This window comes from Anabas testudineus, chromosome 9 (assembly GCF_900324465.2).
Source record: "Anabas testudineus chromosome 9, fAnaTes1.2, whole genome shotgun sequence".
In the NCBI taxonomy this organism is placed as follows: Eukaryota; Metazoa; Chordata; class Actinopteri; order Anabantiformes; family Anabantidae; genus Anabas; species Anabas testudineus.
This window is the reverse complement of record NC_046618.1, coordinates 28,249,245-28,274,029: the sequence shown is the minus strand read 5'-3', so window position 1 is coordinate 28,274,029 and position 24,785 is coordinate 28,249,245. Positions and strand designations below refer to the sequence as shown.

The window sequence follows — 24,785 nt, the reverse complement described above, 5'->3', positions numbered from 1 at the left end:
TGTTAGTTGTTACATGTGATAAATTACATGTGGGTGTTATTGTAATTAGCTTCATTCAAGTCAAGCTAGCGTGTGCGAGTGTAACACACCAAATGTGTAACGATGTGTATTATTTGTTAATTTAGTTTCTTTCAGTTACATAAAGAAAAGATAGGAGTTTGTCCTCCAACTGTAGCCATCTTGCTTTGTTCCCTCTGAAACTCTTGTTTAGTCTTCTTTACTTAGCCATCTTGTTGCTGTCTCCACTTCAGCACCATTGATTTGTTAATGTTAAACGTCTATTCCTGTGTTCTACTGCGTGACTGACTCAATATTGATCCATATATAAGGCGCAAGGGATTATAAGGCGCACTGTGGGCTTTTGAGGAAATTTAAGATTTTTAGGTGCGGAAAATACGGTACTTTCTTTACTTGCTGACTTCCTGTCTGCACCCTCTGACCTCACCACCACACTATATTCTGTCTTGAACCCTAAACAATGTAAGCTGAACTAAACTGACATTCTGTCTGCTCCCTTATTCCTCCTTTTGTCTTATTTGAAAGTGGATCCAGAACTCTACTCGTTCTGATACCTGCAGAACAGGTGTGACTGCAAGTGGGTTGGGACGGCTTGACGATAACAATGTGTGTGTGTACACATGATGACAGATTCATCGTTTCAGTGAATTTTCAAGAACAGATTTTAGCTTTAGTTTCAGCCTCACAGACACGTCAGATTTTCAGTTTTCTGTTTCAGAAACTGAAAACAGTTCCGTCAGAGATGATAGAAAATGCGGTCAAGATATTTTATACAACACAGTTGAAGCTGATTTGATCCTAAAATGAGTGCAGTTGACGTGAACATAACATCACACCATCAGCAAGGTGCTTTCTGCAGATGTTTCTGAAGCCTTGTAGTCATCACTGAGGGACTGGAGCCTCAGGGATAGCAGCAGGTAGTTAATAATTGAGACTGAAAGCTAACACCTGAGCTCACCTGTCGACGTACAGACCCAGAATTGGAGCCTCTGAACCTCTCAATCAAACATATACGTTTTCTTGTGTCATGTGTTCAGAGTCTGTTTGTTGTCAGTGTCGCCCTGCTACCAACGTGCTATGCTCACACTATCCTCTGCAGGCTGCAGGTGTCAGTGAGGGTTTGTACCTGTTGTAGATGTCGTCGTCCTCTCCTCCCCAGCCCCAGTAGTTGTTGGGAAAGCCATTGATCTTCAGGTACTGTTCTTTACTCAACGAGGAAACTCCTCCAAAGTACTGATAGTAAGGTAGCCTGCAGGGCAAAAAACATGTGATCATGTGATTCTCCTCACTACACCAGAAACATCTACGTGTACACCAGATGACATCACAGAGTAAAAACCAGAAGCAGCATTTTAAAAACAGCTCAAAATGTAAAATGTCTCGTCACTGAATAAACCATTGTTCACGTCATCATTTACCTTCTTATTCACTGATGAAAACTTCACACCTTTTGTGGAGCAATGCTCACTTAACCTGACCTGACTCCTTTCACACCTATTCAGCTGTGTATAGGTGTGAAAGGAGTCCCTAACCCACAGAGTGTTCTCTGTTTCTGCATAAATACAGCCTAAAACACAACCAGAGCTTGGCACACGTCCAAAAACTTGAGCTGGAACAAAAACACTTGAAAATGAATCAGTCTTGCACATGTGTGCAGTCTCTGGATCATCAGTTCATTAAAGAGGAAATCAGAGTCTGTGAGATGAGGATCAGGTGTGAGTCTGAGAGGTCCTGTCTTATTTGTAGAAGAGGAATCTGGGTTTGATCTTGACAACAGGTTTGTAGAAGTGGGTCGTGACTTGAACAAACAAGATTTCTGAAGACCTGAGAAGAAGGGTTTCCCCAGAGTTTGGACTCCACTAGTACTGACGAGAATGTCTGCAAGACGATGAGCAGGGCAATAAACTGGAAATGTTCATTGGAAGTAATTACTGCTCAAGAAGGTACTGAAGACACAGATATTTAAGACTGGATAATTTCCCCCAAGAACCTAAAGTAGTTTGGGACATATGGTCAAACATGATCATGTTTGATGTTAAGAAATAAAATTTTAACATGTTTTGAGTTCCACTGTAATATTTTTTTTTTACTTTATTCATCCCCTTGGGGAAATTCAATGTACAAACAAACACTTTCTCCATTTCACTGTAATTATCATCCAAACAGATCAAGTGTCTGGACTCAATGAAAAAAACTGATCCAGCTTCAGATTGTGATTACAACAACTGGGCGTGATGGAACAAACCTACTGAACTGTGTCTGAGCAGGAAACAGAAAGACAGGACTAACAGATGTCTTCCTCTGTAGTGTCACTGTCAGCACTTCCTGTACATAATCCACCCCCTCCCCAAACCTCATGACAGGAAGTGAAGTCAAAGCGACAGTGGATCCACCCAGTCCCACATCTGGCCTCTGGGATCCTCTACAACATGAGCCAGGTCTCTGTGAATTCGTTTTTAAAATAACATTAGGTGTAAAGAGGTTCTGTATTTACCCAACAGGCAACCAGAGTTTAACTGACCTGAGATTGGGTCTTTCAGATCTTGAGTCCTTGTGGTTAAGCAAGTATTTCTGTTTTGTCCTCTTCATTTGTTTGTCTTTTTGCATATGATTTTTAAAGCTCTCAGAACCAGACCCCTACCCCCTGCTTCTTTTGTTCAGGTCCCATAATCCCTATCAAATACAGTCTCAATGACAACAGATTCAGCAGGTCTCACTCCATCATAATTATTACTCCACCACAAACTGAGAATCTGATACGAATATAATAAAAACAGACAATTTCCCTAACCCCAGAGTGGAAATACTGCAAATGTACCGCAGTGGAACACTGTTAGTACTACAGGAAACCATCAGTGGTTTGTTTCCTCTCAGTCAAATATCCCAAACACATTCAGTTTCATGTTCTATACAAGACTTTTGTTAATTAGTTTACCTTATTATTTACTTGGTAACTTAATTACTCATCGTGCCTCATTGTTTTCGTGTTGAATTTCATTAAATCTTTTCTCAAACAAACTTTGTGACGATTGATTTTCCAGCTAAACCAACACGGTTTTTAAATTTTAGTTTAATTATATAACTTTCTCAAGAAGAAACGTTGAGAAAATGCTAACTAACCAGATTTAGGATTGGCTATTCTCTGGAGAGGAAAGATGTAGTGTAATGCTATAATTTAGCAAAGAGCCGTAATGTGGTATGAAACTGAGACACTGAAGTAATGCTAGTGTTATTCTTAATGATCTAGGACACGTACCAACTGGTAGGCATAGTCTCACCTAAAGCCAAACTTGTCCATGGACACAGACAGGTGTCGGGGCTGGCTGTAGCACTTGTAGGTGTTGCGGTCGTCCATGGGGATCAGGTCGACATCGCTGAAGACGAAACAGTTGTAGTCGTACTCCTTCAGTGCCTCCTCAAAGCCCACGTTCAGCAGCTTGGCTCGGTTAAAGATCTCATCTCCATCCTGATCCCAACAGACACAGGGCAAAAACACAACAGGTGTTTCTGTTTACACCATAATTTAAAGTCGACACATCAAAGTTCATTTCACTTTTTTATTCCACATCACAAGAAGCATTTCAAATTGTTCCAATTAAACCCATTGTTCAGATCCTATCTGCTACAAAGTGAGATTCTCTTCACAGGTATCAGTCTTCTGTCCAAACACCTGTGAACCCATGAAACAGGGTCTGTGAATAACAGTGGGTGTAATTTCATCACAGTTTATCCTGGACCAGTCTCTTAAATTTAAGCCAATGACTGACACTTAAAGCCAGGTGTGTTTAATCCTGGTCCTCAAAGGCTACTTTTCTTCTTATTTTCCAACTCCAACTCTTCCTGCCTTTGTACCTTGTTCCCCACAAACTGATAAAAGACTAAATGTAAATTAAATCAGCCAGTTTCTTCCCAGTTTCAGTTTTCTCTTTATCTGAATCCAGGCTTTGAGTAAAGAAGCTGTTGTTGCTTGGAAACATTTCATTAATGTAACTGACTAAATGTACAGTTTCTTCATACTGCGTTTTAATTTTAATTGTTAATGGATCAAACTGAAACCTCCTTAATATTTAACAGTTGCTGTTACAGTGGAATAATTTTACAGTAATGCTGCAGTTTCAAAGTTCTCTCTGCTGTCTGAGCTCAACTGTTCAAAATGTCTCCACAACCCTGAAGAGCAGAAATACACAACGGAACAAAAAGGCAGGAGCAGCTGGATGAGTAGAGGCTGTGCTGCATGATGTCAGGAAGTGGGTCAGGGTTAAATAATTACAATTTGATGCAGCAAAGTGTAAAAAAGCTGGGACAGAAGCATTTTCCCCACTGTAGGAACTGAGGATACAGAGGAGATCAGTTCTCTTTTTGCCCATTCCTGCTTCATTAAGGTTTCTGGTGCACAACACTTTGGCTCGAATTTGACGGCTGTTCATCACCTATACTATTTTACTACTGAGTCACTTCCTCCGAGGAATGAACAGGAGAATCACTGACTGTTTACATGCACCAGGGAACCAGGTTACTCAAGAAAAAACAGGTTACTCAGGTAAGCAGGGAATGAGATTACCTGCACTGAAGAAACCTGGTTACTTTAAGTCTGCAGCTTCTACCTTGGGCTGATTTTGGGAGCATTGTTCATAGGTTTTAAATGTACAGAGACAAAAGATCTGATAGTAGTAGAGTGGTGAGTGTCTGCAGCCTTTGTCCAGAACATGCTCTCGTAAAAAGATGATTAGAAACCTGGTTACAGGTTTTACCTGGCAGAGTGATCCGACTTCTCTGGGAGAAATCTCCCTTGGGAAATCCCTGATCACAGAAACCAGGTTTCCTGTTTACATGACACTTAAGAAATCAGCTTAGTGGAAGAAGCCAACTGTAAACTTGTTACTTGAGTGAATGTAAACACACCGACATCCTGTTTCCAGAATGATAACTGTGCTTAACTATTCACAGTAATAAACACAGCTCAGGTTACTAAGCAACCAACACCCGCAGCGAGTCTCAGGTGGGCAGTGGTGTTTACCTGTGAAGCTGCAGAGCAGCCGCCTCAATATGTTTCAAACACGCAGCTAAAGAATGTGAGACACAAACATGACTGCATGTTGTTTTCTCTTCATGTGTCTTCAACATGTCTCGGCGCTGATTCACATTAAATAAGTTGATCAACACAACAGACTGTCACACAGCGGAGCAGGTAAATGTTTTATTAACCAAAAAATACCCAAACCAGCAAATAGTTGTCTCCTCACCTTCATGTCTGTGAACAACTTTGACTCCTAACAAACACGTTCTTATACACCTTGAAGATGTTATAATCAGAGATTAGCATAGGTTATGTTTTGAATGAATTAAGCTACATTCATTAACATAAATAGAGTCTCAGGAGGTGGCTGGTGTGAATGGAGGATGGAGGAACATCCAGAACTGTCCAGACTATGTAACTGAAATCAAGAAGCTGTAAGAGTCTAAACACAACCATAACAAAGGTGTGGATGGATAGATGATAAAATTATGAGGAAAACATCTGTGAACATTGTGCTGGAATGTTTACACATTTGCATTTTAACATTTGTGTTAATTAACAACATGTTGTTATTATGTTATTATTGAAAATGTAATCCAGGTCCCAACACCTTTATTTTATTCATCTGTGTCACTTACACTGTTCGAAAACTATCAAAACACCTCAGTGGGGTGCAGCGCTGCTCTGGGTGATGTCTTTAAGAAAGATGTGAGGTCTGTCTCTTATCAAAAAAGCACTGGAAAGGCCAAGAATGATGTCAGTGTCAACAGTCGCTGAAGGAAGAGAGTGATTACAGTTGCTGTTCTTTTATCTTCTCACACTACACGCTGGATTATAGTTCTTTTGAAGAGTAACGTGGTCTGGGAGTCAAATGTGACGGATTCACAGAACTGTGCTGCAGTTTTGTCAAGAGGAAAATCGACAGAGAAGAGCGGAGAGAGAAAAAGCTGATTCTATGGTGCTGCTTCACTTTTCAAGCTCTTTTTTTATATCTCACTGAAACCAGGTGTTTGTATTCTGGCAGGTGAGTGTTTCTCCATCGACCTAGGTCACACTGTGGTCTACATTTACACAATTGATGATGATTCTTTGATGTTTCTGTGAAGTTCTGTAAAGAGTTTTATGTTAGTGGTGTTGTAGAAAATTAAAACTATAGCTTATTTTTCGTGTGGAAAAGATTAATTAAGATTTCCCCTGAAACATGTAAAAACCATGAGTTTACGTGCAGCATAGCTCTGTTTTTTCTGTAGGTAGTAACAAAGAGAAGAAGCCTGTATTACCAGTGCGACCCTCTCAGCCAACCGCAGCTGCTACTAGCCGAGAACAAGCAGGGGGCAGGTCTCAGTGTCTCCAGCGACCGCAGCCATTGGATAGAAATGCCTGACATGCAGAGGGAGGTGGAGGGTGTGGGGTGGAGAAGCAGAGAGAGGCGGAAACTAAAATAAAGGAGGAAGAGGAGGAACACAGACAGGAGAGAGAAGAACAACATGAGTCACACACAAAGAGCTGAGAGGAGAAGAAAAAGAAGTAGAGCTTAGTGCTGGTGGTGGTTTCAGGGTCACAGAGTCAATGCTTGAACCAGAGTCCACAGGCCTGTTCTTCATATGTGGACTTTTCCAGATCATGGTGTTGGTGTTTTAACATTAATCTGCATCTTCTGGTTCTGTTTTTCACGTTTTATCTGGAGCTAACGTTTTCCGTCAGGACGGTGGTCTGATGAACAGTTTCAGACCTGGGTCACAGGTCTGTATGGGTTGTAGAAGAGAAGAGAAGAGAAGAGAAGAGAAGAGAAGAGAAGAGAAGAGAAGAGAAGAGAAGAGAAGAGAAGAGAAGAGAAGAGAAGAGAAGAGAAGAGAAGCAGAAGAGAAGCAGAAGAGTACAAAACAGAAACAGACCAGACATCCTTTTTATTTCTGAACTCATTAACAGGTGAAGTTATTTTAATAACACAGGATTCTTTTTTTAAAGTACTTATGTGTCTGTATTATGCTTTGATTGCTTGTTTTATTTATTTGAGACTGTGGACTTTTTTTTTTTATATATATATATATATATGTATGTTCTTGTAAAAGATTTTACTGAAAAAGAACATCTGTCGGGTAAAACTTGTCACTGCCAGTTCTCCTCCAGGTAACGTTAAGACCCAACAGGAAAGGGCTCTCTGCTCCCCACTAAACCACGTCATCAGATTCCAACATAGATCCCAAACTGCAATCAGACTGAAGGAAATGCTGCTGAAGTGGTTCCTCATAAAGCCACAGCTGGGTCTGTGTTGTCTGCACATCCTGTTACTGCAGCTCTGATGTCACGGAGCCAAACACACTGAGGAGGTTTAACACGTTCTCTGCAGAGAACAACACACACTAATGGGCATTAGCTGGTTTAACTCAGTCCGGGTTAGATTCTTTGCAAGTCTCCCTGATAACAACATTTATCAACAGGCTGCAGACATGGTCATGACACCGGGCAACTTTTAGATAGATAGATAGATAGATACTTTATTGATCCCCAAGGGGAAATTTTGGTGTTGCAGCAGCCATTACACACAAAAACATTGAACATTAAGTAACATGATCTACACAACAATACACGAGACACAGTACAAGAATAACACAGAGAATAGACAGTAACACCAACAAAACACACAGTAGGACTTGAATGTAAAGTGACTAAGTTACACATCAGCGTGGACACTGACTCTCTGTCAGGGAGTCATTGTACAGGCTGATGGCTGTTGGCACAATGACTTCCTGAACCTTTCCTTGTCACAGCGGAGCTGGACAAGGAAAGGTCTCTGACTAAAACTGCTCCGCTGTTTGATAAGCAGGCTGTGGAGAGGATGTGAGCTGTTCTCCATGATGCTCAGCAGTTTGTGCAGCATCCTCCTCTCCACCACCTGCTCTAAAGGTTCCAGAGAAGCCCCCAGCACAGAGCCAGCTTTCCTGATCAGCTTATTCAGTTTCTTAGTGTCGCTGGCTCTGATGCTGCTGCCCCAGCAGACGACAGCAAAGAATATTGCACTGGCTACAACAGACTGGTAAAAGATCTGCAGCATCTTGTTGCACACATTAAAGGACCTGAGCTTCCTCAGGAAGTAGAGTCTACTCTGTCCCTTCCTGTATACAGCCTCTGTGTTGAACTTCCAGTCCAGTCTGTTGTCCAGGTGAACTCCCAGGTATCTGTACCTCTCCACCACCTCCACTGTCTCACCCAGAATGGACACAGTGTCAAAGCCAGTTATCTTCCTCCTGAAGTCCACAACCATCTCCTTGGTCTTGCTTACATTCAAGGTCAGGTGGTTGTTCCCACACCACTTCACAAAACTGTCCACCAGACCTCTGTACTCTGTCTCCTCCCCACCTCTGATACACCCAACCACTGCAGAGTCATCTGAGAACTTCTGCAGATGGCAGGACTCAGTGTTGTACTGAAAGTCTGAGGTGTACAGGGTGAAGAGGAAAGGTGAGAGGACAGTCCCCTGAGGTGCTCCTGTGCTACTGACCACCCGCTCAGACTCACATCCAAGCAGTCGTACAAACTGTGGTCTGTCTGTCAGGTAGTCAGTGATCCAGGAGGTTGTGGAGGAGTCTACCTGCATCTTCAGGAGCTTCTCTCTCAGCAGGACAGGCTGGATGGTGTTAAAGGCACTGGAGAAATCAAAGAACGTGATCCTCACAGTGCTGTTTGCCTTGTCCAGGTGTGAGAGAGCTCGCTGGAGCAAGTAGACAATAGCATCATCTACTCCAACCCGGGGACGATAGGCGAACTGCAGTGGGTCTAGTGATGTCTCAACCTGAGGTCTCAAATGAGTCAGAACCAGTCTCTCCAGGATCTTCATGATATGTGAGGTGAGGGCGACTGGTCTGTAATCATTTAGAGCAGAAGGAGATGAGGTTTTTGGAACTGGCGTCAGACATGATGTTTTCCAAACCTTTGGCACCTGCTCCATTCTCAGGCTCAGGTTGAAGAGGTGCTGTAGAATTCCAGAGAGCTGCTCAGAACAAGCCTTCAGGACTCTGGGGCTGACACCATCAGGTCCTGCTGCCTTATTCTGGTTCAGCTTCTCCAGCTGCCTCTTCACCTGGCTGCTGGTCACTGACAGATGGGTAGGGGAGGTGGGTATGGTAGAGGAAGGAGAGGGGGATGACGGTGGGATCATTTCTTCTGCAAGAGTTCCAGTGACGGGTGTGGTTTTATGACCGTCACTGATGTTCCTTGTAGGATGGGTGTGGGGGGGGCAGCAGTGGAGACGATGTTCTGTCTGTGAGTCTGGCAGAGGAGGGGGTGGAGGGTTCAGCAGAGTGTCTGGAGGTGGAGGAGGGGGAGAGGGAGGGTGGTAGTGCTGTAAACCTGTTGAAAAAATGGTTCAGCTCGTTGGCCTTGTCCAGGTTCCCTTCTACCTGGTTCCCCTTCTCCTTGAAGCCAGTGATCTTCTTCATTCCAGACCACACATGCTTCATGTTGTTCTGCTGGAGTTGGTTCTCCAGCTTCCTTCTGTACGCGTCCTTACTCTGCCTCAGACTCACCCTCAGCTCTCTCTGCACAGACTTCACCTGGTCCTTGTCTCCCTCCAGAAAGGCCTTCTTCTTCCTGTTCAGCAGCTCCTTTAAGTTGCTGGTGATCCAGGGCTTGTTGTTCGAGAGGCACCTCACTGTCCTGGTTGGGATGATGTTGTCCACACAGAAGTTAATGTACTCTGACGCTGTCAGTCATGGAATTGATGTCGTCTCCATGTTGGTCACAGAAAACATTCCAGTCTGTGGCTTCAAAGCACCCCTGCAGAGTCTCAATAGCTTCCTGAGACCACTTCCTTACAGTTCTCGTGGTCACTGTCTGCTTTTGAACAATAGGAGTGTAAACGGGGGTGAGGAGCACCAGGTTGTGGTCAGATCTGCCTAAGGGAGGGAGAGCAGTGGAGGTGTATGCATCCTTTCAAGATTCAAGATTCAAGATTCAAAAAACTTTATTGATCCCAGAGGGAAATTGTTTTGCCTCATTACCATTTTTCTCAAAACAGACAGAAAGAAAAGGAACCACAACCAGGAAAGATCCAACACCAACATAAATACACAAACATAAATACACAATAACATCAATACCGAAAAACTCAATATATATACAGAATATGTAAATAGATAAATGAAATTGGGTCAATATATGCACAGCAAGGTTATGACAGTATCACTTCCCCCACACCTTACAGAGGGGGGAGGAATTGTACAGATTGATTGCCACAGGTAGAAAGGATCTCCTGTGGCGCTCTGTGGAACATTTAATGTTAATAAATCTTTGGCTGAACGTGCTCCTCTGTCCAACCAACACACTGTGCAGTGGGTGGGAGGGATTGTCCAAGATTGAGAGGAGTTTGGACAGCATCCTCCTTTCAGCCACAACATGTAGAGGGTCCAGCTCCACCCCCAGAACAGAGCCAGTCCTCCTAATCAGTTTGTTTAGTCTGTTAGTGTCTGCCACCTTCATGTTGCTGCCCCAGCAGACCACAGCATAAAAGATGACACTGGCCACTACAGACTCATAAAACATCCGCAGCATGGTGCTGCAGACGTTGAAGGACCTGAGTCTCCTCAGGAAGTACATCCGGCTCTGAGCCTTTCTGTACAATGCTGATGAGTTTTTGGTCCAGTCCAGTTTGTTGTCCAAGTACACTCCCAGGTATTTGTACTCGGACACGACCTCCACCTCCTCCCCCTGTATAGAGAGAGGGATGACAGGACTCCCAGATTTCCTGAAGTCCATCACCAGCTCCTTTGTTTTGTTGATGTTAAGATCCTTAATGTTTGCATACAATAAGTCTAAGGTCTTATTGTCTCTGGTGGAGCAGTTGACAAACTGGGAAAAAGTGGGAAGAGTTGTGTCCAGAGACGTGTGGTTGAAGTCTCCTGTTATTATTATGAAGGAGTTTGGATGCTGGTTCTGTAGGTTAGCGGTGACTGAGTTGATGACGTCACACGCTACGTCAGGAGCGGCTGACGGGGGAATGTAAGTCGTAATGACAATAACACAGCTAAATTCCCTCGGTAGATAATATGGACGCAGACTTACAGCTAACAGTTCAATGTCCGGGCTACAGAGACGTTCCTTTACCGTAACATGTCCGGGGTTACACCACCTGTTACTCACAAGCACTGCAATCCCTCCTCCTCTCCTCTTACCGCTACTCCTGCAGTCTGCCGCTGATGGTGCAGTTGGAGTCCGGAATCTGTTCCTGAACCAGGTCTCAGTAAAACACATGATGCTGCACTCACGATATTCCCGCTGGCTTGAAGTCAGCGCACCGAGCTCGTCCATCTTATTCACCAGGGACCTCACATTTCCCGTGACCACAGACGGTAGAGAAGGTTTAAACCTTCTCTTCCACTCTTTCTTTTTTAGTCCAGCTCTTCATCCCCAGCTCCTTCTCCTTAGCTCCACGGGGATCAGAGGCCTTTCTCCCGGTGAGTGTTGGGAGAGCGCGATCAGCTGATCCCTGGTGTAAACAATGCGTCCGCTCCTGGTCGCGTCCATTGTTAATCCCCATCAATACATAAAGTGTTGGAAAAGTCACGAAAAATGGGGAAAAAATCATCAGTAACGCCATATTCCAACGTGGATTAAGTTGTTCGGAGGAGAGTTAAAAGAGAAAAGTAAGGAAAGAAAAAAAAACGCCCAAAATAACTACAAAACTACAATCTAACGGGAGCTACTGCAACAGGCAGCCACCTGAGGCGGCGCCAGGTAGCCGAACATGACATTACAATAATAAACTAGGGCGAGGTCAGAATTGGGGGGTAGGGGTTGGGTACTGTACTGGCCGATGTCTAATGAGTGAAAACCTAAACCAGTTTTACACAGAAACCGAAGTCTTACAATAGAAGATAAACAGTGATCCATCATTTGCATGAACTATGTTTTGTGGGCGCAGTTTGAAAAAACGTTGTGTAATGTAGTTAAAGTCTCCTAGTTTTTAGTCACTGATCATCTGAATCATTGAGGGAGAAGCCTCCTACACATCTGCATGGAGACCTGTGGTAGTGGGGAAGTGTCTGTTCCCAGGGCTGATGGGACCATCGTGTGTGTTGTTTTTCACTGTGTTTCTCCACAGCTGCCTGTCACCAGAATCTGCAGTTATTCAATTTTTTTTGTATATTGCCAAATCCCACAGAAGTTCATGTGAAGGCACTTTACAGTGTTTAAGGTTTAAGACCTTATAAAATATAACGGTATACAGATTTATATAGAAAACGCAACAACCCCACTGAGCAGCAATAACTCAGATACTGTATGTCTGCTACAACTGAGTGACACAGTCACTGTTAAATAAAGAGATATAAACACCTGATCGGGAGTTCAGATAACTTAATTAATCGTCAGGGGAAACTTATTTAGTGCAGTGAAAAACAAGAGACAGAAGCTCCCATGAAACACAGTGAATAAACACTAACTGTGCTCTGATTCCTGTTCCAAAGACAAACAACTAATCAACAAGCTGGAACGTGATAATGTTATTGGAACAAATGTTTATCTTTTAAACTGAAAGCACAGGCAGCATTTCCTGATACTGCTGAATTATTTAGTCAGTATGATATCTGGTGATGTTTGCCAGGTGTAACCCAGGGCTGGTGCTGGGATCCAGCTCGGACAGGCGACGTGCTGCTGGCTGTTGATTTACATTTATTAAAATCAAGTGGCTGCTTGAGTCTCTGAGGTTATTTACCAGGACTAAGGTACTTTGCAAAACTTCTTGCTGTAATGGTACTGTATTGCTGAGCACTAAAAAGTAGAAAAAGTATAAACAGTGACATGTTGACTGAACACTTCACCACCACATTAACACTCCTCAGTATTTGTTAAGCTTCAGTTTGTTTCTCACACATTTTCCCAGAACAAAGTTTCTCCCGCTCCGTGCCACATATCACATCTTTAATCTATGTGTGACACTTGTCTAAAATTTGGGAAAGTACTCCCCAACATTTACGTGCTGTAGCTCACATTCCGTCAGTGACGAACACCGAACGCAGAAACTGGACCGCACTGATGATTCTATTAGTTTACAGTTCTTTTCATAATTGTTGTAAATAAAATAACTACAGTACTTTCTAGTACTATTAGCAGTAGTGTGGGGCGGCAGTACCTCAGGTGGTGAAGCAGTCGTCTACGAACCTCAGGGTGAATGGTTCGATTCGGTTCCGCCTGGCTACTTGCTGAGGTGTCCTTGGACTAGACACTGAAACCCCGTAGTTACAACATACAGCCTGGCAGCTGTCCAACCGCAATTTCATGATCAATAAGGTATTCATTGTTATTATTATAGTAGAAGTAGATCCTTTCCAACAGGTTCCTCTTTTCTGTTTTTTTTTTTTTTAGGTATATAAAACTCGAGAAAATAAATCTACTTGAGCTGTTGGCCAGCTAACAGACAAGCAGACAGTTTCAGCGCTCCAGTGTTTGAAATGGTTTCCAGTTGGACTACAGAGCTGACTCTAAATATAAGACCAGTTCCTATTGTGATAAGACGTGGATGTCAGCAGCAAATCCGCACACAGACACTCCCACTCTGACAGGTACTCAAGTTCTACCATATAATAATAATAATAATAATAATAATAATAATAATAATAATAATAATAATAATAATAATAATAATTATTATTATTATTATTATTATTATTATTATTATATTATTATTATTATTATTATAACAACAGCATGCTATATTAATCCCCTGAGGACAATTATGTAACTCATTCAGGTTTCAGGTTTTCCAGGATTTTTCTAGGCCCTTCTCAAAGACACACCCTGTACATATAAGTCATAAAGAATGCTTCAAAGGTCTGGACACACCTTATCATTCAGTGGTTTCTCTTTGTGTTTCTATTGCTTTCTACTCCACAATGACATGTTTATCCACTGCCCTCAGACCTTCAGCTGGAGAGACGCAGGTAAACGCAGACGAGGGAAAATTGTGACATCTGTGGTCTGATGACATGACTGTGGCATACCTGGTTGATGACGTAGACTCCATAGTCAAGCTGCTGCCTCTGCAGAATGGGGTGCAGGTAGTACAGCCAGTACTTTAGGTGCTCGTCTCGTTTGCGAAAGGGGATGATGATGGCGACTTTCTGGAGCGCCTCGCAGTCTTTAGGTTTAAAGCGTCCGCCCGGCTGCACTCCGGGGTTCTCCTTCTTTATCTGCTCCAGGTTCACCGGTGCGTCAAACTCCACCCGCAGAGGGCCCACTGGGGACAAGCGACATCAGAGAGGATCAGAGGATGTCTACATTCATCTGTTCATCAAGTTATTTAGTGATGAAGTGTTTAATTTTCTCTTCACATCAAGCATCAGCTGTGAGGAAATTAATCCAAATGTGAAGGAGAAACTGAATCTGCTCCTGGTCAAAATAATATCAATCTACCTCGCTATACTGTGTTCAATTATCATGTACCATGTGTCTTTACTAAATGCTACCGTGTTTGTACTGCTTTTCCTTTTAAACCATATTCATGAACCTCATTTTTGTCAATGACCTCAATGACCTGTCAATGAGAAAAGTCTGGCACAAACGGATTCGAGTGACTGGTCGATAAAGGACTACATCTGTGAGGCAGTAATTCTACTTTTAGCATACTCTAACACAGTCTTTACTGTACTGTTTGGTTTCCTCAGCCTGTGACTGTCAGAGTTACAGACCAGAAACTAAACTAGAATCAAACTAGAAGTTTAACGACAAACTGAAGATCAACACCTGTGATGTTAAATACAACAGAGATGAGAGTTTGACCAGGAAAACACACTTGCATCTCTTAAACCATGTGACCTACAGGTAGGAAGGTTCAGGTGAAATGTGTTGTGAGCGTCTCACAGTCAGTTCCCAAAGTTTTATTCTCAGACTGAACTGAAGACAAACAGCAGGAGAGGAAACTTTTTCTCTTCCAGAAGACTTCAGTGTGTAATCAGACAAATATGTTGTGCAGAAAAAGGCTGGGTACTGTCCAAAGTGTTCATTAACATCCACAGAGAGACAGAGAGAGAGAGACAGACAGAGAGAGAGATGGGGAGGAGGAGAGAGAGAGAGAGACAGACAGAGAGAGAGAGAGGGGGAGGGAGGGAGAGAGAGAGAGAGAGAGAGAGAGAGGGGGAGGGAGAGAGAGAGAGAGAGAGAGAGACGGGGAGAGAGAAAGAGGCAGGGAGAGAGAGAGAGAGAGAGACGGGGAGAAAGAGAGGCAGGGAGGGGGAGAGAGAGAGACAGAGAGAGAGACAAACATACAGACAGAGAGGTAGAGAGAGAGAGAGATAGACAGACAGACAGACAGACAGAGAGAGAGACACAGAGACATACAGACAGAGAGACAGGGACAGGCAGACAGACAGCAGTTTACTCACAATCAGTTTTACATCCTGACTGAGACACGTCAGAGAAACGTTAGAGACTTATCTCAGGTCAACAACCTTCATCTGGACTCTGCTCGTCTTCACATTCACAATGATTTTACAATGAAATATGGTGGTGCTTTGGTTTTTAGGGAAGTGTCCTCACTGTGACTAATAACAGGAAAACAGCTGGACCATAAACCAGGACTGAACAGCCGCCATTAGTCCTGGTCCGAGAAATTTCATAGAGAGATATGTCTGAACACATGGTGCATTCAATGTTATCCTCTCCAGTCAGATCTCACAGCGATTGATGGGTTTGAAAGTCTAAAGGTCATCAGGCTGATATCTGACTGTTTGGTGACGTGTCAGGATTTACTAACAAAAAAGGAAAAGCGGAGAGGTGCTGGGGACCAGCTTCATCGCTATGAAATATGCTGATGCACTTTATGACCAAGGTGCTAAACACAGATGTCTGACCTCAGGTGAGAAACTGTGTTTTGTTCTGACCTGTATGTTTCATAATTTTCATGCACACGTGCAGCTCCGTGCTATTTAGTCAAGTATCAGAAGTTCAAGACGAGCAGCAAAACTTTAGCTGTTTTCAACAAACACTAACTTGTTAGCAGCGTTTTGGGTTCAAACACATGATGCTGTGTTTCTGAGACCTACACAAAGATCATGGGGATATGTTCTTACTAGGTACCAATAAGAATAAGTATTTATTCATATAATCAGAGTAGTTTACATATTTGCATGTCTGTTTGCCCCGGGTTAGTTCCTGATGACTTTCTGATTGCAAACTACTCTTTAGAAGTGGTTCAATGTCATGTTTTACAACAGAAATCATTTATCGCAGACGTCAGAGCTCATTATCTCTACAGGAGATATTCACAAACACCAGGACAAAATAATGATGTTTCATTTAGCTTGAGACAGACATGTAACCTTTAGAAATTTCATGAGATGGATTTAATTTGTCTGAGGTTGATGATAATTTCAGATAAATTCAACCATCTGTAAATGCTGATGTGTTAAATCTCTGTCTTCATCTTTTTGAAAATGTGTTGTGTATTTTTTACTGTAAATTAAGTTTTATTATCTGTCTCTGAAATACTCGAGAGTAAGAGACTAAAAATCTTGATCCAAAGTAAACTGTCATCTTTGACGAAATCTCCAAAGGCTTAACAACAATTAGTCTGTTAACCAACTGACTCCTGCTGCATCAGCCAACGTTTTCACCCTGACATTATCTTTTATGAGGCACCACCATACTTTACTGTTAGGGTGATGTTTTCACGTTGGTACGCGGCTCCCTTTTTACGCCATGTGTAGTCACACTGTGTGGGTACGCTCCAAAACTAAAAAGTTTTAAAGTAGTAAAAAGTATCCAGCACAGAGCCAGACTGACGGGTGTGGCGTGTAATGGGAATTTAAGCTCTTTGTATCTCCTGGTATCTAACTTCCTCAAACACAACCTTCTGTTCTTTCACCAAAGTATGAAACAAACTTTGTCTTTTTGTCTTCATGCTGTAGGTGTCTCTCAGGAACTATCATCTGGGTGTGAGATCCTGACAACAAAGATAGTGACAACTCCTACAGCAGACAAAAGGTTGTGAAATCTACCTGGGGGGTGTTCCTCAGGTATAAAAACCCTGACTTCCCTTTGTTCAGGGTCTTTTTTCATTCTAACCGCTCGTGTGTTTGACTGACCTTTCTTTGCAAAGAAATAAAACCTTGTCGGCCGGCAGAAGTCTCTATTTCCTTATTCACCAGCAGAGAAAATTTCCACAACAGGCGTCTGTTTCATTTAAAGTCGGTACAGAAATATGAACGATTTTGTACATATATGAATCCATGTTAATAAAACAAACACGGAGACACCATGTGCCGTTCACAGTTCAACGACTGGCGAGATGATGGCGCTGCAGGAGCAGCAGCTAGTTACGGCAGCTCTCTCTTCTCTTTTTCCTTTTCTATTCTTTTCTATTGTTTCTTGGCCCGCCTTACGGGTTTTCCTTTATGTGGTCAATGCCTTTTGCAAGTCTGCACATAGGGATACCAATTTTATTACTTTTGTGTTCTGTTTTTCATTGTTTTTTAAACTTTTTTGGGAGTGCGTCGGCAGATCCCCTCAGCTTCGCACCTGGCTCCATTGTTTACGCCAGGGATCAGCTGTTAACTCTGCACGGCCCTGCACCTCTCTACACCGAAAGACCTGAGGTTCCACCTGAAATACGGAGGAAACGGAGAGGCTGCAGAGCAGGACAAAGGCTTCGGGAGAGGAGATGGAGGTACAAACCATACGTTCCATCCATCATTATGGGAAATCCAACTCCAACAAGATGGACGAGCTGACGGCGCTGACCCAGTTACAGCAGGAGTACAGGGAGTGTAGCCTCATGTGTTTCACTGAGACGTGGCTGAACGAATTGACACCGGACTCTGTGGTCGCCCTGGATGGATTCAAACTGGTTTGGGCGGACAGGAGTTCGGGAGACAGTGGTAAGAAGAAAGGAGGAGGACTGGCGGTGTTTATTAACGAGAGATGGTGCAACCCGGCACACGTCTCTGTTAAGGAACAGCTTTGCACCCCTGACATCGAGGTTCTCGCTGTGGGCATTCGGCCGTTTTACATCCCGAGAGAGTTTTCTCATGTTATAGTGTTTAATGTGTACATCCCTCCATCGGCCGATGCAGCGGCAGCCTGCGAGCGACTCCATGGAGCGGTGACGCGCATGCAGACCTGGCACCCGCAGGCGCTGCTTCTCACCAGCGGGGACTTCAACCACGCCTCGCTCTCCTCCATTCTCCCCACTTTCACACAGTACGTTAAGTGCCCCTCTCCTCACTCGGCCGCTCTGATCACAACCTGGTGCATCTGCTTCCTGAATACAAACCCAGAGCAAGAAGAGAACCACCCCAGAAGAAGTCAGTGAGAGTGTGGACTGATGAGGCCAGTGAGAGATGCACCGGGGCTCCTCAGGGGACGGTGCTCTCACCGTTCCTTTTCACCCTATACACATCGGACTTTACATACGACACCAGCAGTTGTCACCTCCAGAAGTTCTCTGACGACTCGGCCATTGTTGGCTGTGTGTCGGGGGGGAACGAGCTGGAGTACAGGTCAGTCATTGTGGACTTTGTGGACTGGTGTGAGCGCAACCACTTGTGCTTGAACACCAGTAAGACAAAGGAGATGGTGATTGACTTCCGGAGGAGAACACCACAACATACACCGGTGAGCATCCAGGGTTTGGACATTGAGGTAGTGGACAGTTTTAAGTACCTGGGTATTCACCTCAACAAGAAACTGGACTGGACTCACAACACCGATGCCCTGTACAAGAAGGGCCAAAGGAGTCCTTTGGAGTGTGCAGGCCTCTCTTAAGGACTTTTTATGACTCTGTGGTAGCCTCTGCTATCCACTACGCCGTGGTCTGCTGGGGAGCAGGCAGCACAGACCGGGACAGAAAGAGACTCAACAAGCTGGTCAGGAGGGCCAGTTCTGTCCTGGGCTGTCCACTGGACTTCGTAGAGGAAGTGGGTGAAAGGAGGATGTTGGCCAAGCTAACATCCATCATGGACAACACCTCTCACCCACTACATCGGACAGTGGAGGGGCTGAGCAGCTCCTTCAGTTGCAGACTGTTACATCCTCCATGTAGGAAGGAACGGTTTCGCAGGTTATTCATTCCAACAGCTGTTAGATTGTACAATGCCACAGTTTAAATATACATGTACAAAACCGGTTATCATGCATCCATAGCCCCTCTGAATATATTGTTTTTTACTTTATTTTATTTTATTATTACGTATAACATATTATATATGTTAAGTCGTAATAGTGTATCTAGTTGTAGATTCTGTAAATGTTTATTACTTTTGTATTTTTGCACACCCTTTCATTCTTTTTGCACATTACTGTTGTTCTTTTTGCACTGACCTGCTGTAGCAATTGAATTTCCCCAATGTGGGATCAATAAAGAATATCTTATCTTATCTTATCTAATCATAAATAATATTACTGACAAATAATATGCCGACCACTGCGGAAAATCCCACCGTCATAAAACAGCATTAATCTTATTTGATTGCAGTGGTGGCCTATAGTGGTGGTATATAGCCTACACTCTTTACTTTAACGTAGTGCAGAGACTTCATCAGCGTCCCATCACTCTCCTCATGTCTTGTCTGTTCCGTGTAAAAGGGATTTTCTCGCCTTTGCAGTTACTCAATAAACAGCAGCTGGAAGCCAGTGTCTCCTGCTCAGCTCTGTTGACAAACCTGCACTGAGTGACGACTGATGTTCTCACTGCCAGTGTTTACAGATCACTGATAGCGAACCAACCCATGAAGGATAATCAGATAATAAGTTGTCCCATGAAAGACAATCAGAAAATTTGATTTTACATTTTTTTTTAGATTTTTTTAAATCTATCTTTGATGATCAGAAGCTAACATTTGCCAACACATCATTCTTGTGCTGCCTGTGAAAAGTGAAGACTCAGCCGATGTCTTTCTCTTTATGTAGATCTGGAATACATCTGTATTTGTAATTGTTTTTTTTGGGTTCAATAACAAGAGGTTTCTACTGCACTGAGCTGCAGGACATTGGTGGGACGGTCACAGCTAAGGAAACACAAACACTCTTAGACTGATAACAAACATCAGAGTAACACAAACTGATCAAGCTGAGATGAACTGGACCATCTCAGGTCACTGTGAGAACCCACTTCAAACCTGAACCGGCTGCATCTGCTCCCAGAGTCCGCAAGGGGGACTATAAAAAGCGCCTGAAAACGGTACACTCTAGAGAATGATAAATCTTCCTCCTGTTATCCAGCCTCTTTCTGGTAATGGAGGAAAGAAATGAGGCTGTCCTCTAAACTCCTGCCCTTGACCAAGACTGAAGATATAATCTGCTGCAGAAACGACAGGAAACATCTGGTTTCTCCCAACAGACTTGTAACACTGTCAGCTGCTGGTTTCTACAGTCAGAAAAACAACAGGCTGTAAATCCCAAACAGCCAATCACACACTGGGCAGAGGGAGATGAGAGAGAAGGAGGATGAAGAAGAGGAGGAGTACAAGGCTTCAGCAGCAGCCTGAACCCTCTCAGGAATCACCTGACATCCAGGACCTATTACAGACCTTCTGTAAAACGTGTTTGGGTGAAGCTGACAGGCTGTGGATTTACACAGAATCAGTTCTTCAGATACTTTTTAAATAATCTGTTGTGAAATTAGACCTACAGCTGGATTTTAAAATTTCACTAAAACGTTTCTTTGGTCATACATCAGGGTTGTGTTTTGTCAAATGAACAGTCAGAAAGGCACTCAGGAAACAGAGAAACAACTTGCAAATTTTAACAGATCTTCAGAACTGATCTTTAGTCAATACTTGTCCCTGACCCTAACTGTCAACAGCCTCAATAATAAATTGAAAATGTTCAAATTAATGAAAGATCATCCAGCCAATCAACTTACTGCAGCAGCTCTGCTTATTCTGTCAACTGGTTGGTTCTGCTTTAACAGATTCATAGTGTTATGATCCAACGCCAAATCATCAGGTAGCTTATGCACACACACACGCACGCACACGCACGCACACACCCTGTGTCTGTGGTTCAGCTAAGAACACAATGACAACTTATTCAGAGCTCAAACAAAACACACGTCACATCATATGTGAAGCTTCAGGGTCATTTCAGGGACCACTTCACGTTTTTCAACACTGTCAGAGGACGATGTATCCACCCTCCTCCTCTCCAATCGCCCGACCACCTGCTCTCTGGATTCAATCCCCTCTACTCTTCTTCAAGCTATCGCACCAACACTAATACCAGCCATTACACAGATCAACACCTCTCTCACAACAGGCACCTTTCCCACCTCGTTCAAGCAGGCCCAGATTACTCTACTGTTGAAGAAGCCTTCTCTGGATCCCTCCCTTGTGGAGAACTACAGACCGGTCTCTCTTCTTTCATTCCTGGCCAAGACTCTGGAACGTACAGCCTTCAATCAACTCTCTGACTTTCTTTCCCGGAACAACCTCCTTGATGTCAATCAGTCTGGCTTCAAGAGTGGTCACTCCACAGAAACAACACTTCTGACTGTTGTGGAATCCCTACGGGTGGCTAAAGCTGCAGGTAACTCTTCTGTCCTTATTCTATTAGATCTATCTGCAGCCTTTGACACTGTGAACCCTCAGATTTTCATGACTGCACTCTCAGACTTGGGCATCTCTAGATAAGCTCGAGCCTGGCTTTGGTCATACTTGTCCGAACGAACCTTCAAGGTATCCTGGCAGGGACATGTTTCCGACTCTCATAACCTCTCCACAGGTGTACCGCAGGGCTCAGTCCTCGGTCCTCTTCTTTTTTCCAATCTCTACTTCTTCTCTAGGCTCTATCATCTATTCTCAAGGCTTTTCTTATCACTGCTATGGGGATGACAAACAGCTCTTCCTGTCCTTTCCGTCGTATGACTCAACTGTCTCGTCTTGTATCCCTGCCTGTCTTTTTTGACATCTCTACCTGGATGAGAAAAAGACACCTTCACCTTAATATTCCCAAGACTGAAGTCCTATTCTTCCCTGCCAGACCTTCAACTCAACACAACATCAGCATTAACATTGGATCTGCGGTGATTGTCCCCGTTAAGTCAGCCAGAAACCTGGGGGTCATCATTGATGATCAGCTGACCTTCACGAAACACATTGCCACAGTCTCTAGGTCGTGTAGATATGCCCTCCACAATACAGAAAGATCAGACCGTACCTGACGGAGTACACGACCCCACTCGTTGATCTTATCTCGTCTTGACTACTGCAATGCACTGCTGATGGGGTTACCAGCATCCACGACCAATCCCCTACAGATGATCCAAAACGCCTCACTTTCAATCAACCAAAAAGATCTCATGTCACACCGCTCTTCAGATCTTTGCACTGGCTTCCTGTGGCTGCAAGGATCAGGTTCAAAGCTCTGTCTCTTGCCTACAGAGTGGTTAACTCCACAGCTCCATCTTATCTCAATTCAATCATTCAGGTGTACATCCCCTCCCGTCCACTGCGCTCAACCAGGGAACGTCGTCTGGTGGTACCAGCACCACACAGTCGACACCAAGGAAAACTGTTCAGCTCAGTGATCCCACGATGGTGGAATGAGCTGCCAAACTCTAATGCTCAGCCACCTCACTTTAATATTTAAAGAACAGCTGAACACAGAACTCTTCCGCATCTTCCTTTGCACTTAAAAAAAAAAATTCTACCCTTTCGCTCTCACATCTCTTGAAACAGAAACACTTTTTTGATAGCACTTTGCTTTGATGTTGTTTCTTCTTGACTTAGATTTTGTTTGCTTGCCTTGTTCCTCACTTGTAAGTCGCTTTGGATAAAAGCGTCTGCTAAATGACTAAATGTAAATGTGTTTCAGGTATTTCTTCCTTCTTAAGCATTGAAACACAAACTGAACCTTACAAAGTCAAACAGCTGACAACATAATAAAAAATAATCTGGAAATCACGTTCCTGTAGATTTCATATTTACAACCTGTGTATTTAATGTTTGGCTCCTGTGTCACTCAGGGTGTTTCCCAAAGGACGGTTTATAATGCCAGTTTTAAAGATTTTACTGTGGCCTCTGTCCAACGTCACAGAAAAACCTGTTATTTATAGGTCTGAGTCCAGAGGCTGGATTCCTTTACTGCGGGGCCTGTGGATTGTGGATTCTTCTTGTGACCTGTTATTTGTTTAATTCTAAATGTACCATGATTACTATTACTTAATAACCTGATTTCTGTACAAATATCCTCATCATCAATCAACAGCAGAGATGTTCTAATGGGGAAAGATACTAAACTGATGATCCTGGTCAGTGAATCAACCCACGACACAACATGATAATTGGCTTTGGTATAAACCAGTTTCTGTCTTACTCCATTTTGTTTCATGTTTCACAGCCACGTCTTTATTAGTCAAACTGAACTGTTACTGGGTTTCTGACGCTGAGGCTCCGTACTGAACTAAACCCAGACCTCATCCACCTGACAACAAATCAAAACCTGGGCCGGTTCCAAAACCTCGGGGACAGCACAGCAGAAACTCTGGTGGACTTCCCCTCAACACCAGAAACCACCTGGTGAAGCTTTTCTACTCAGACAGCTCCACAAGTTTCTGCGGTAAAGTGACTGAAACCAGTTCTTACCGAGCACTGGTGATGTGTCCGGGCATTTCTCCAGCTTCGTCACCTGTGGCTCCGTCTCCTTCTGCTCCGGCTGAGGCTCCGGAGGCTTCGGTTCGTCTTTGGGCTCCGGGGGCTTCGGTTCGTCTTTGGGCTCCGGGGGCTTCGGTTCGTCTTTGGGCTCCGGGGGGCCCTCCGCGGGCGCCTCTTTCCTGGCTTTAAGTTCGGGATTTCTGGGAAAGTCCGGCGGTGTGACATGATCTTGGGACTGCTGGTTCTGGGCGAAGGCGAAGCGAACGTCCAGAGAGCGGACGTAGAAGACCACAGTGACGGAGATGTGGAGCAGACACAGCAGCACCACCAGCTTACAGGTCCGGTGGAGGATGTTAAAGTTGACGGGGGAGTCTCCGGGCATCCTGGGATGATTAGATAAAAACTAACAGTCGTTCAGGCTCAGCCTGGAACAACGACGACAGCCTTTACAACCTCAAGTGTAACTTTTACTCAGCGCTAACCAACTGTTAGCTGCTGCTCCACGGCTCCATTTTCAGGGAAGTTCGCTGGAAAGTTTCGAAGCTTTGAGCCACCGAGAATCGGTTAAAATTGGAGGAAACGCTACAAAAAAGAAGCCGAATAATAAACTAAGCTTTGTTTAAATATGTCTGCTCTGTCGCAGCCAGGTAACAGTTGGCAAAATTATTGTTCCGTTTAGTTTAAAAGTTATTTAATGTTAAAGGTGAAGCTTGGTGCTAGCTGCTCCAGTTAGCCACTCAGGAACTTCATGTCTCCGTCAACCGATTCCTTAAAAACAGCTAGTAAAAGATAAAAACCTCTCCCAGTGACCTAAAGTAGTAATTACAAAAGGTGTCGGTCGGTGTATTTACACAACAGTTAACATAATTACAAAAACCTATGGTTTAAAACAGCGACATTAAAAAAAAACTCAGCGGAGAAAACTCGACAAACTTCGCTGCTCCGCCGCTGGGGCTTCAACTGTCAGGGTGACGACACAGTCCGTTACACTTCCACCTAACGGTTTCAAAATAAAATCAGCCGGATGTGGAAAATATGAGGCGTCGAATGAGCCACAAAGAAGTATAATTAATAAATTAATTGTGCAAAAGCGACCATAGTAAAAGGCAGTAATGATAAAAAAAGATAAAATTATGTCTTTATATATAAACTGTTATTGTCATGTTTCA

At 43.6% G+C, this 24,785-nt stretch overlaps 2 protein-coding genes across 2 annotated transcripts in view; both read right to left on the bottom strand.

The window, feature by feature from the left end:
* b4galt1l (DP-Gal:betaGlcNAc beta 1,4- galactosyltransferase, polypeptide 1, like) overlaps positions 1-24,591 on the bottom strand; it is a 28,764-nt gene extending 4,173 nt beyond the window's left edge. The window contains exons 1-4 of the mRNA XM_026342520.2: positions 23,608-24,591; positions 14,032-14,267; positions 3,297-3,484; positions 1,145-1,267 (exon numbers count right to left, since the gene is read on the bottom strand). Of these exons, the coding sequence (XP_026198305.1) occupies positions 1,145-1,267; positions 3,297-3,484; positions 14,032-14,267; positions 23,608-23,998 (938 nt within the window). The 5' untranslated portion in view covers positions 23,999-24,591. The remainder of the gene's footprint in view (positions 1-1,144; positions 1,268-3,296; positions 3,485-14,031; positions 14,268-23,607) is intronic.
* Positions 9,662-13,591, bottom strand: LOC117152902. Its single transcript, XM_033326131.1, has 2 exons — positions 10,820-13,591; positions 9,662-9,961 (listed from the first exon to the last, which is right to left on the bottom strand). The coding sequence occupies exons 1-2, from the start codon at positions 11,339-11,341 to the stop codon at positions 9,722-9,724; spliced, it is 762 nt and encodes a 253-aa protein (XP_033182022.1). The 5' UTR covers positions 11,342-13,591; the 3' UTR covers positions 9,662-9,721.
* Positions 24,592-24,785: the final 194 nt, after the last annotated feature.

Bases quoted from the DNA above. Each gene is read 5' to 3' on its own strand.
- LOC117152902 (XM_033326131.1), bottom strand. From the start codon at position 11,341: ATGGACGAGCTCGGTGCGCTGACTTCAAGCCAGCGGGAATATCGTGAG. The intron at 9,962-10,819 runs CTTAACATCAAC...TCTTGAAAGGAT, and splicing joins TGTATGCAAACATTAAGGAT to GCATACACCTCCACTGCTCT.